This window comes from Daucus carota, chromosome 3 (assembly GCF_001625215.2).
Source record: "Daucus carota subsp. sativus chromosome 3, DH1 v3.0, whole genome shotgun sequence".
NCBI lineage: Eukaryota > Viridiplantae > Streptophyta > Magnoliopsida > Apiales > Apiaceae > Daucus > Daucus carota.
The window spans coordinates 55,234,324-55,247,738 of NC_030383.2; the positions used below are offsets into that span (position 1 = coordinate 55,234,324).

General features: G+C 31.2%; 1 protein-coding gene and 1 non-coding gene across 3 annotated transcripts; one reads left to right on the forward strand and one right to left on the reverse strand.

Annotated features, from left to right (window-relative positions):
- Positions 1–7,947: 7,947 nt before the first annotated feature.
- On the forward strand, positions 7,948–12,862 carry LOC108210894 (protein ROOT INITIATION DEFECTIVE 3). 2 transcript variants are annotated; one of them, XM_017382353.2, is made up of 8 exons: positions 7,948–8,255; positions 8,586–8,699; positions 8,797–8,927; positions 9,030–9,177; positions 9,978–10,177; positions 10,427–10,554; positions 10,896–11,146; positions 12,490–12,862. In XM_017382353.2, exons 1-8 carry the CDS (start codon positions 8,046–8,048, stop codon positions 12,649–12,651), a joined length of 1,344 nt encoding a protein of 447 aa, XP_017237842.1. In that variant the 5' UTR covers positions 7,948–8,045; the 3' UTR covers positions 12,652–12,862. The 2 variants fall into 2 exon arrangements, with proteins under 2 accessions (XP_017237842.1, XP_017237841.1); XM_017382352.2 differs by having other exon boundaries at positions 7,951–8,255; positions 12,484–12,862.
- Positions 12,863–13,287: 425 nt separating this feature from the next.
- Positions 13,288–13,359, reverse strand: TRNAQ-CUG (transfer RNA glutamine (anticodon CUG)). Its single transcript has one exon. It is a non-coding gene; the product is annotated as a tRNA-Gln (tRNA).
- Between the last annotated feature and the right edge of the window lie 56 nt (positions 13,360–13,415).

A 13,415-nucleotide genomic window follows, 5' to 3' on the forward strand; every position in this document is an offset into this window, starting at 1 on the left:
TGAGAAGCTCAAGGTTGCAAATTGTACATGCAATAATTAATTGAGTTTTGATAATTATATAAAATTGTATATGGCTGTTTAATGAGTTGTGAAACATTTTTTTTTTGTTTTTGAAAGTAAATTTATATAAATTTATTCACATGCATTACTATTTTTTTTTAATAAAAGTTCATTTTAAAGAAGATAATGGCGTAGACATCAAATTAAATATCAAAACTTATACTTAAAGGATATGATATCAAATGTATATAGATGATATGTAAATTCAACATCTTATAATTTGCGAGGTGAATCACATTCAATATTTTTAAATAAAATATGATTAATTGGATAATAATAAATATCATTATGAGAATTACGAGAACAATTAATTATACTTTTTAATAAGAGGAATTCAGTTTTTAGCTATGTAATTCTATAATTTTTATTTTTAATGTTACTAGTTAGTTATAATTTACAAAATTAATAATAAAATAATTTGAAGACTATTGTTTTATTAGAAATCGTGCGGACCACAGTGGCGGAGCCATCCATAAATGCTAGTGGGATAAAATTTTTAGTAAATATTATTTCCTCCGTCTCATATAACACATCCGTTTTGAAAAAATTACGAATATTAAGGTTTTGAAACATTATCCCTAAATTTGTATAGAAATAAGAAATGAACAGATAATATAGGACAAATTTGTTCTTTAAAAAAGACATACATATTAGGAATATTAGGATAGAAGAAATATAATTGATAACAATTTATAACCAAAAATATTACTAGACTAAAGATATAAACGAGTCAAAAGATTAGTGTTCTTACTCCTCAAAACAAATACCATTTTGTTATGATATAAATATGTGGATGACTTTTGGTTTACCCTAAGACTATTGACCTTTTGTTTACTCTCAATAATGTGCAAGACTTTTAACTTTTCACATGATTTGTAACTCACATTTGATGGCTATATAAAGCCATTTGTATGAGTTTGTAAGATACTTGAGATGAATAATAAAATGCTTCCTCATTCTCTTTCTCATTCTTTCTCCCTTGTCTAGCTCTCTAGCTCTCTCAACTTTGTTCTTACATATATTATTATATAATATGTTATCAGCACGACTTGCTCTCGGTTTTGTTACTTTGATGGTGCTTCTTATGGTTAAGAAGTCTAACACTTCAAAATTTGTTTGTACCCAAATTTAAGTGGTTAAGGTTCGCTCTAGTACAAGGTATGGCTTGTCCTTATTATTAAAAGATCGGAGTTCCCTTCTTTCATTTCAAAGTAAAGTGTTTTGGAAGTGATTAATCTGAAAATCGGCCATGATTTTAAGAATGTAAGGTACACATCTTTATCATCTTCTTCATTTTTTTATAATAATTTTTTTAAGTCCTTATGTGTGACTTGTGCTTGTTCATATTTCTCCTAAAATTCATATATTCCTTTGATAAATAATTGAATGTTTTAGACTCCCTGAAAAGATCATTTGTTTATCTAATATTTTTAACTTAATATTTTTCGAAATCTCTCTCTCTCTCTCTCTCTCTCTCTCTCTCTCTCTTTAATATATTGAATTATGAGATAGTCTTAAGTTATTGATGTGATTTTAGAATTGGTACATCTCAAAACTTCATATAAAATTGAATAACATCAAAAATCATGTATAATATCAATTTCTAAAGATTATCTCGAGATATTTAATTTAGAAACATATTTTTCTGTCCTGTTAGAAGTTTACTGATCTTAAAAGTTTAAATTGTATTCTGATCGGGTTCTGAGTTCTATATTATTTTGGTATTCTGTAATTTACTGTGAAATGGCTGCATCTTCGTTTTTGATGAATCTTAGCATTTTTAGAGATAAATGAGCTATTTAAAACTTTTGTGATTTGCATCTTTTCTTGTAGATTATTTTGGATATGACATATTGTCCTTTTTCATGCTCGATAAAATCTGATGTTATTAATGTACGTTGTGTTATTTTTGGAGTATGATAATGCTTTGAGTTCAATACATGTAATTTTGTTGGTGATGTATCTTTGCGAAAGTTTAAATTTTTTTTAATGATGATCATATTATTTAGATATAAACTTGCATTTGTGTGTTTCTTATTATACCTTGGTAGAATTCCTGCAAATTTTTATAATTGTTGTGATTTATGTTAGAATGATTCAACAAGAATTGGTTATGCACAAAATATGTTAGAATAGATTAATTCTACTAGAATGATTTATGCTAAGATTGATTTATGTGATTTTTGTAATTTGAATGAGACATCTTGTGACACATTTACATAAATTTGTTAACTCTACCATTATACCTTTCGCACATGTTAGAATGTTTGTATTATGCATGAATCGAATATTTGTGAGATACTTATTTTTATTAATAAAAATCATAAGTTATTAGTGACTCTCTAATCTAAAAATTCTACATGATCAATTGATAGTCCGTAATCTTTAAGAGGTCATGAGTCATATGTGCTCCACTTTATTCTAAAAAATGATTTTTCTCAAGTCATTATTATCTATTTCATATGAGTTTAAATGGATAGTAAGCTTAATTAATGACTTAGCTAATTTTTCTATGAGAAAGATAAAAAAATTCTATATCATTCTTATATATGTACATTATGTATGACCTCACCTTTAGTCTTTGTCTATATATGCTACAAATCTTTGCTTGTCCATATTTAATCTTTCTATTTCGAGGACACCCCCAAATTTTGAGATAGTCAAAACTTTATATATTATGGTTTGAAAGAGATGGCTTATGCGCACACACTATGTCACTTGTATTAAGTTGTCTTGCTCACTTATTAAAGTGTATTATATCTTATGCATGCTTCAATACGTGATATTTCGAAATCTTTATATGATATCTTGGTAAATGATAAAATCACTGTGTGCCTTTGTGATTTAAACTTGAGATTTGTAAAAGTGATTTTTATCCCACTTGATCTAAATGATGTTGGTATTATCTACAACACCTATTTGACGTTGTTTTTAATAGATTGAGTATATGATTGCAACCAGAAGTTGTCTATATAATAAAAATTAGTTTATTTTTGATCACACATTTTTTTATATGTTTAATTTCTGAAGATGAAGGATGTCAACAGAGTATATATAATATATTTAAACACTTGATTACATTCCAAAAGAATGACATATTAGTATAATATTCAATTTATGTGTTTATCCTAAATAATATAATATCCCTGAAGGATGGCTCTATATAGTATGATATTTGGATATAATGGATTTTAATTGATCAAATAAATATTATATTATGTCCCGCATATACAGTATTATGAAATTGATGAAATATTTGGGTTATTAAATTCACGAGGATATCGTGACTAAATGTGTTTTACTAAATTTGAATTATTGAGGAAAGGATTATATAGGATGCCTCATTATAGTTTTTCAAAATATAAGATTTGAGAAGAGAAAGTATAAAGCTCCGGAAGAGCGTATATAAGGCTCTTGAAGAGCATGTATAAGGCTCTCGAAGAGCATGTATATTTTTATCTACTCTCTGAAGTACATTTTACTCTAGAAGAGCATGTATAGTATTGATGCAATTATACTCTCCCAAGAAGATTGAAGAATGAAATTTATATAATTTATCGCATTGAGATATCAAGGGCCTTTAAATATTGAATTTCATTCAGTCTAAAAAAAAACTTGGAGAAAGATTCTCCACTACTTTATAATAAGCATGTTTGAAATTGATTTTGAAAGTAAACCAGAAGTTTACTTATAAGTTTATAGTCTGGCCTGACTAGCTAAGCCATTTGAATTTGATAAAGATGCGAATAGTAATTTTATATGGACTTTTGTTGAAGAACCTGTAGATTCTTCTTATCAGTGATACATATAGTATTTGCTTATAAAGCAAAATTGATCACCGGCAAAGATATAGTTGTGATTTATCATCTTTGAGAACGAATTTATGAAGATATGACATGAGATAAAAATATCAGTGAGATATTTTGTGAAATACATGGTTGTATACAAAGTTATTACCAACTCGCAACCAGAAGTATGCGAGATTCATTATTTAGAATACATGCTTATAATGCTTGTGCATCTCACAATGAGTATTGTCTCGTCCATAAAAAAAAAATTGCTGATTATTTTGTATCACATATTTATTGATTCGCATCATATAAACCAAATTTTGGAATTTCTCCCCATCATAAACATATTATTTGGTCATCATAGATTTTCCACCATGTTAGTAAGATCGATTCTTCAATTGGATATATATTACATATGAGTGCATTTGGAATCATCAATATATATTTGTTATGACTTGAGTTAATGAGTTTGTTTTTCCAAAATCAGGGGGAGAAAATAAATAGCCGGTGAAAGTGAAAATATAAGAATGAATTATCATTGCCTCATCTTGATCCTCAAAATAAAAAATATGAACCAGAAGTTCATAAGATAATTCATTTTGATGACCAGAAAATAGTGACTATGTCACAAACACCGGCTACATATGCTCCTATGATATAAATGTCGCAAAAGGACATTTATATCATAGGAGCATATCTTATACGAAAAAAAGGGTGAAAAAGGAGCAATAATTGATGATGGCTAGATTGAGAAATAAATAATTTTTGAAGGATCTCAAGAAGAGATTATATTGAAGGATCTCTGGAAGAGATTATAGACATGACAAATTAGAGAAAATATACGTAATGAAAAATATTGAGATCTCGATATATTATGTTTTGTCCAGAATGAAGTGGAATCATAAATCGAATCGACGTCGATAATATTTATAGAACTTGAGGTTATTAATAATGAGGATCATGAAGCAGAACCTGTTAGAAAATATTGATATAATTGGCCAAAGAATAAGGATACAATTGAGGCAATTATAAAGAAAAATTATTTGGACCAGTAGTCCTCTCACACCTGAAGTTGTGAAAATAGTGCGCCCTACGAATCAGTATCTCTGAAAAATAGAGAGATATTTGAAACTGCAGTTAACACACCTAAAAGTGTCAAGTCAGTGGGATATGAATGATTATTTCTGTGAAAACATAATGAAGTTTCAGAAATTATGAATGTAAAGCTCAAATAATTGTATGATAACCTTGTGTTGGTTATGAAGAGTAATAGTATTTATGATGGAAATGATTATTTGATTGCGAAATAGTCCCGCAATATGTGAAGGTTCAGTTTATATTTTATACAACCCACTTGACAATAATCATCCTAGAAGGATCTTAACTGCCAGAAGCAGTATAACAAACTCTCGAGAACTATACCCTCTCAAATGGAAAAAGGGATTCGGACCAGCAGTCCAACATAAAATTATTTTTACAAATACATGTTATTATTGTATATCAAATTATAGGTTACAACTCATAAAGTCTCTGGCCAGAGCAGATGGAAACTAGAATGTGTTTCTAGTTAACATTGAATTGAGTTGCACCTAATTAAAATATTATATGTTATATTATGTGATAAAGTGTTTCTTGGTGTATATATTGAAAGAAAAATTACCTTTTGTTGAATGATATATTGTCATATGTGAATCCCAGAAGGATTATACACGATAGTACACTAACTTTTGTGAACATTTGAAAGAAATTCTCGGCCCTGAAGTACCGTATATAAGTAAACTACAACATGTTTTATCATACACGTTTTGACATAATTATTTAAAGCAAGTCTCCGCTTTCGGTTAGTGTTCATTGTTAGGGGATCACTCGCTTTAAGGGCGTGTTAATCATCAAGTTACAAAGTGAAAATTTTATTCGATTTGCACTAACCTATTCTATAAAGTTTTAAGCTATAATTTTGCAGGCGTAAGGAATAGGGGATCAAAAGTTGAATAAATTATCGTGGAGATTTTCTTTTGTTATGAAACAAATTGCAGGCAACATCACGTACAAGGAAGGATACATTAAAGATGACATGATGGAACATATAGACTCGAAGTTCTTCTTTACTCGTGAAATTTGACAAAAGAGATAAATCAGTGATTTGTTCGAGAAATCAGGACACATGATCGGGATGCGCATACTTCGTCATATTTGCTAATTTTTATATCCTGATGGGGGGGAGACATAAATGAAATATTTTTATTTTGTACAACTCATGTACTCTTTTTCCTTCACTAGGGTTTTTCCCATTGGGTTTTTCCTATTAAGGTTTTAACGAGGCATGATGTTGATACAAGTCATCCAAGGGGGAGTGTGTTGATATGAATATGTGGATGACTTTTGGTTTATCCTAAGACTATTGACCTTTTGTTTACTCTCAATAATGTGCAAGACTTTTAACTTTTCACATGATTTGTAACTCACATTTGATGGCTATATAAAGCCATTTGTATGAGTTTGTAAGATACTTGAGATGAACAATAAAATGCTTCCTCATTCTCTTTCTCATTCTTTCTCCCTTGTCTAGCTCTCTAGCTTTCTCAACTTTGTTCTTACATATATTATTATATAATACATTTTAACAAAATCAATCAACCAGATTTTATACATACGTACATATATACAATGTATATATACAGTGTCATATACAAATCAATAAATTAATAAGTCTAGTGGGGTCCGATGCCCCCACCAGCCTCTATCCCCCTCCGCCCCTGGCGGACCATGTAAGCTTTTCAATTAAAATAAAAAAAATATTTTAAATATTGAGCACGATTGAACAGCTAAAAGAAGAATATGTATTTAATTGTAAGACTATAAGTCATATAAATAAAAAAGATCATTATTTCTTTAAAAATAATGAAAAAATCATGTATGTTCTATGAGAGAGCACGTTTTATAATTTATAATATATGTTTTGCAAAATAACACGTGAGATGTCCACAATATCTTACTTGGAAAACTTCCATTATTTTTGATATTTAATAAAATAGTAGTATTTTAAGTTTATGTTTTATAATATAATATATTTGTTAATATTTTCAAAGCACGATATACATGATCTTCAAAGTATATAAATAATATAGGACTGAAAAAATCTGACAAAAGTCACTTCTAAGACACAAATAAGATTTAAATTTAAAATACTTGATTAACTGAAATAGATTTCTTTGGTTTAAAAAAAAACTGAAATAGATTTCTTGTGATTTATAAAGTCAGATATCATGTTCCAGTTTATTTATTCTTTTAAACTAATAATTTGATGGACGTTTGAAATACGATTATATTTGACTTAATTGTAATTATGCTTTTTAAATATGAAGAGTACCAAGAGTTGTACACATAAAATCTTAAACGAAAAGTTATATGTTTTTTCCTCTTTGCTCGTTTTGTACGATTTTAACTCCTTTGCTAGCTTTTCAGTAATATCACCTTGGAGGGTTGTACATTCCCCCTACACTTTATACTTTTTTTTCTTTTAGTTTTTAGAAAATTGATATATTTTGTGGAATTATAATATTAGTTAGAGTTTGCAGCAGAATGCACATGAAAAAAAATGTCTTATTTATGTTTTATATTTTAATTTTTTTTTAACACATATAACGATGAAAAAAACATATATTTAAATTTATATCCTGAAAATTTATGAATAAATAGGATATTCCAATAGAACCTTAGTGGTTTCATGATTCTATTTTAAACATTTGTCTACCTAATAAGTAATTAAATAATTATATAATTGAAAGAATGTTTTACAATGTCAAAAATTGTAAATAAACTTAATGAAGGTAGTATAATAAGCAAACTTATTAATTGATGTATCACTATAATGATTAGTTTGTTCAATATCTCATCTTTCTCATACATATTTTAACCTACTTTTTTATATTATCTATAAATTTGACAACATATAATTAAATGCACACATTGGGGTTAAAAGTGAAAAATATCATAGTTGAAGAAGTTAAATATATGTATTTATTCAAGGGTTAATGTGTATTAGTGTATAGCTTGTCGAACTTTAAGGGCTAAGCTGTAATTAAGCCTTGATTACTTGCCCTCGGTCGTTGCTGTCACAAAACCCCAGTTAATAAAACCTACTCGTAAACAGAAAAAATTCAAGCTTTAATTCAAGCTTTTTTCTGTGAAAAAATGGAAGATGAAATAGTGATTGCGTCGTCGCCGACCGACGCTGGAATTAGTTGCTTTGACCTACACTCCGGCGCCGAACATTTACGCTACCGGACATGCGCCTCGCCGCCGCACAGTCTTATCTCCGTCGGCGGCCGCTATCTCGCTGCTTCTCAACTCCGTGACGCCGCCGCGACTTCTGGCTCTGTTTTCTATTGGTCTTGGAACAAGGTATGTATTAACTTGTGTGTAAATGTGACTATGTGTATATTTTGATAAATTGCCTGTTAAATAGGAGAAGCTTTAACCTAATTATTTTACATTTTGTAATATCTGTCTCACGAACACACGGAGAGGGAGAGGGAGAGAGAGAGAGAGATGTATATGTATTGCTGTAAGGTGTTTGAGCAATTGTTTGGGTGGGGGAGAGATAGAGAGAGAGGGAGGGACATTTATGTATTGTGACACTTATCTGTGAGGCAATTTTGCGGTTTAGTGAATTTATGAATGTACTTATATAAAATACTTACAGGGCTTTGCGTATGTATTTGAAATGTGCAGCCTCAGGTAGAAGTCAAGTGTTTTCCTTCAGAACCGATAAATGCATTAGTTTGTGATGATGATGGAAGTTTCATAATTGGAGGTGGCGTCTCTGGAGATATTTACATATGGCAGGTGATGTTATTATTCGATATTTTTTCTTCCTACTTTGTTGTGGTTTATAGCGTGTTTGTATTCTGCTATTAGTGCTACTTACATGTCGTTTACACAGGCTGCTACTGGCAGATTGCTCAAGAAATGGCATGCTCACTATAGGGCTGTTTCAAGTTTAGTATATGTTGACCAAACTACTCTGATTTCTGGGGCAGAGGATGGGTGTGTTCGAGTGTGGTCACTTCTCATGTAAATTCTTATTTTCCAATGATTTTACATCCTTTTGATTAGATCGTTTGGCTCTCTTTTTTGAGAATGAATAATTTGTTATCTGTATGATGGATGCACTAGGATTTTTGATGATTTCCGAAGGAACGAAGCAAAACACCTTTTCGAATATAGTTTTTCCGAGCACACTTTACGAGTGACTGATATAGTTACAGGTCATGGGGGATGTAATGCAATCATAGTATCTGCTTCTGAAGACCGGACTTGCAAGGTATGCTACACCTCTTACTAAACTGTATTGGTTTTCATTTGTTAGACATAATCCACCAGGACTCTCCAGCATTTGTTTAATTTGTATAAACATTCAACTTCTGTCATCCATATTTCCATGCACTATCAACAATGTAAGAGCCCATTTTTCTTGGAAGCTTATAGAAAAATATACCAATCAGTTCATATCTAAGATCTTGACTAGTCATTGAACTGTCAAGCATAGAAGGTTTGTGCCTCTTGTGAGGGAGGAATGGTGTGTTTCAGCTTGATGAGGATGTTTCAAAATTGAACGGGCAAAACTATAGCACTTTGTTATTTGAGCTTGGAGCAAATCTTGTTTTGATATAGATTGGGGATTTGATCTGGAGGATTGTATCTAAGTTGACCCCTCTGTATGTATTGGCTCAATCCCCAAAACTAAGTGTAAGGCCAAGTCACAACCTTGTGAGTCTGGTGGCTGGTGGGCTAAGATGACCAATTTTGTTGCACACGGACAAGTAAAAATTGAGTTTGGCTATATAGTGCATCTTATAGCATTACCACTTCATACATACCTAATGCAACTTAGTATTCAGGCTCTATCTAATATTTCCAGTCAGGTGTCTAAAATAACACGGTGATGATCATTATAAAGATTTCATTGTATTCATGATTCTTTGTTTTTATTAATTTTTTTCCGACTATCATATTTACGTAATTTTTCGGAAATAAGTGACTTATTTCTGAAAAATAAGGTAAGCCAAACGGGTCCATAGTCTTTTTGATAAATATTTAAAAGTCTTGATGTTCATCATCTAGGTATGGAGCTTGGCTAAAGGGAAACTTCTGAGAAATATAGTTTTCCCATCAATAATTGATGCTATAGCGTTGGACCCAGGGGAGCATGTCTTTTATGCTGGAGGTAGAGATGGAAAGATATATATTGCTGCCCTTAATGCTCAACTTACATCTACCAGCAATTATGGTCTGTATATCATTGGCACGCTATCTGATCACAGGTTTGTTAGTTTTATTGAGAACCAGATGTTCTACTGTTTCATACTCTTTCTGATGTAGCTCCCCTTAAATTAGGCGGATAATATTAGATTTGTCAGATTTTATTACTGAGAACTTGTTCAATTATAAAATAGTTCGGAATTTATTTAAGTGCCTATATATTTCTGTCACTATGCTAACTTTGTGCTTATATATATGGATACTCTAATAAATACAAATCTCTAAATTTTTGTTCATCTTATTTGTAATAGCAAGGCTGTTACTTGCTTGGCTTTTGCTGTAAATGGGCATCATTTGGTTTCTGGGTCGGAAGATGGCATGATACGGGTATGGGACACAAGATCCCGTAATATCATTCGTATCCTAAAACATGCAAAAGGTATATTTATTGTAATTAGAACTGACAGTGGTTTGGCTAAATAAGTCTCTGTAATTGCAGCATCATTTGTTATATTTTTAAAATTTATATGTATTTACCAGCAACAGGAAAAAAAGTAGGATATTGCAAGCAAAAGTATCTTTACAAATGCTAGTTATAAGATTGCATATCCTTAGCTTACAAAAACTTTAATAGTTACAGTTTTCTGTGTTAGTTTAACTTTCACTCATGGTTTTCATTTAGAGTAGTAGTTTAAATAACACAACATTCACCACAATTATTAAAAAGAACATGCTAGATGTAGTACCATTCTGATTGGTTGTGGTTTCTGTATTATGTAGGTCCTGTGAACAATTTACTTATAATAAGACGACCTCCATCTTTGTATCCTAGAACATCATTGCATTCTCAGTCCCCGTCATTGAGAAGACCAGGAGCCTTGGTGCCTCCTCCACTTGAGAAGTACACAAATTCAACAGATGACAATGCGGATGTTAAGGCTGTCATCATTCCCCAGGCTGAATCAGAAATACCGTTTCATGCTTCGTACATCAGCACCTACACAATGAATAGCCAGATCAAAGAACTTGAGGTCCATATCTTTTTATTAATTTATTGATGATGATCATTTGTCTAAATTTTAAGTACATATTCTGTAATGTAGCATACTCAGATACTCTTGATTCCTCAGTAACATATCTTGGCTAATCTGCATGACTTGTGTTGCACCTATGATAAACATCTTAAATTAGTTTGTTCTTAAAGAGGTTGTGTATCAATTAGAGCTGTTTCTAGGACACTGTAAGCACCTGAAATTATTGATTTGGATTTTTTTTTTTTTCCCTTTTTAATGCATCTCAGAAATGTTAACAAAAATAAAGTTAAATGCATATGTTTGCCATCGGAGTGTCCTAATTCTGATTTGGAGAAGATGGTTTGTAAAGGATTTGTAAATCTTCACTTTTATAAAGGATAATATCTATAATCTTTTGTGATTTGCTTAGTGGCACATTATTACTTTGGTAACTCTTATTATACTTCAGAGTGTTGACTGTTGAGGTAAATAGGCCTCACAACCTCTTTTTTCTAATATCCTATTTTATCTCCACCTGTCTTTAACCACAAAACCACTGTAACATCTAGATATGTTTAAGATTGTATGAAGAAACCACAGTTCTCTGAATGCAGACTTAGTGTAAATGTCCTTAGTGAGTAGTTTATACTTCTACACATTTACCTTTTTGCCAGTGGCGGTGCCAGGATTATTAAATATGAGGAACTCTAAACTAATATATAAATTTTCGACATGCATATCAGCCATCTGGACAGCTGCACACCAGTAGTTAAGCTGCTGACCAGGAGACTATATGTACACTAAACCACCAGTCTATAATATTAAATGTTCTTCCGATGTGTTGTTGATACTTGATAGAAAAAAAATTGAAAATAAGTTGTGAAACTATACTTTATGAGAGCCTTAAAATGCGTGTCGAACCATTTCTCCCCAATGTTAACAATCTGATAGGACTGAGGGACATTTAACAGGTACAAATAGATGCACGTATATGGATACATTGAATTGCACATGAGTTTATGATTTATGGACTGTTTTAGGTCGTTTGGCCTGACTGTTATGTATATTAGAAATCTTTCTTTTTTTAATGAAAAACTAAGCATACTCTGAGGAATCCTCTCGGTTATTTATACCTGCACCCCTGCTTTTAGCTACTTTTTAAGCTGTCTATTTCGTAGCAAATTTAAAAAGACGGGTCAAGTAAAACATATATTGATATTAAATGTCATCTCAGCTCATCCGTGTCATGTTTTATGGGGTGTTAAAAGAACCAACTATTGCAAATCAATTTTGTATATCATGCATTTCAAAGTTTCAAACTGGACTAGTAACTATTTGTTTGCAATTTTTACCAGCAACAGGGTTCTTCTGGAGCTACTGAAATGGAGATAGAGCGACTAAAGCTTGATTGCAAACGATCTATGCATATGCTACAACAATGGAAGAAGATGTATGAGAATTTGAATGAATTTTGTGTCAATGAGCTTTTGGATGGAGACAAGTCCAGAGGACCCAACGCATGAGTGCTCTACCTTCTCTGAGGCAAATAGTTTACAAGTTTTTTGGCGCTAGTTTATGATAGAAACATTTCTGTTGTATTTTTCATTTGGTTTGCTACTTCTGTTAAGATCTTATGTCGTCTCTTTTTCCTTCTCCCCATAACATTAGTAAATGTAATCCTGTCCTTTGCTGAGATGATTTTATCGTAATAGCATTTCGTAGCTAGTTTTAAAAGGTTGTCTTGGTTTACTATGTAACTAACCCTATGCAAGCTAGTGTGATGGATGGTAAAAGCTATACAAGCTTTGACTGTTGCTAACCAACCGAGACGAGCTACTGTGATTGTGTGATGGATGTGAGAAGGTATATAATTTTTAAATGTTTTACAACACCAGATAATATCAAATTATGTTTTCTCGGTGATAACAATTATGTAGTCACACTCGGTCTTGTAGCTATGTCCACAAGAATTTTTTTTCTGCAATTGCATTTTGCAACTACATTATACTCTGCATTTTATAAACTGTTTCAAGTGTGATTTTGCATGGCCTAGCAGTATGATAGAATCCGCAGGAGAATTCCTTTAACCAAAATGAGAGGGCCTTGGTTGCCTTTAAAAACATAAAAATTCAACGGGAAAAAAAAAATCAAAAAATAGAAGGTTCTACCGAGAATTGAACTCGGGTTACTGGATTCAGAGTCCAATGTCCTAACCGCTAGACCATAGAACCAAGTTGTGTTACAATCTAACTTTTCCTTATAAAAAATAAACCACAGGTATCATGAT

Coding starts and splice junctions, on each gene's coding strand:
- LOC108210894 (XM_017382352.2), top strand. CDS start 8,046: ATGGAAGATGAAATAGTGATTGCGTCGTCGCCGACCGACGCTGGAATT. Junction 8,700..8,796: donor GAGATATTTACATATGGCAG/GTGATGTTATTA, acceptor TCGTTTACACAG/GCTGCTACTGGCAGATTGCT. Junction 10,178..10,426: donor GGCACGCTATCTGATCACAG/GTTTGTTAGTTT, acceptor TATTTGTAATAG/CAAGGCTGTTACTTGCTTGG.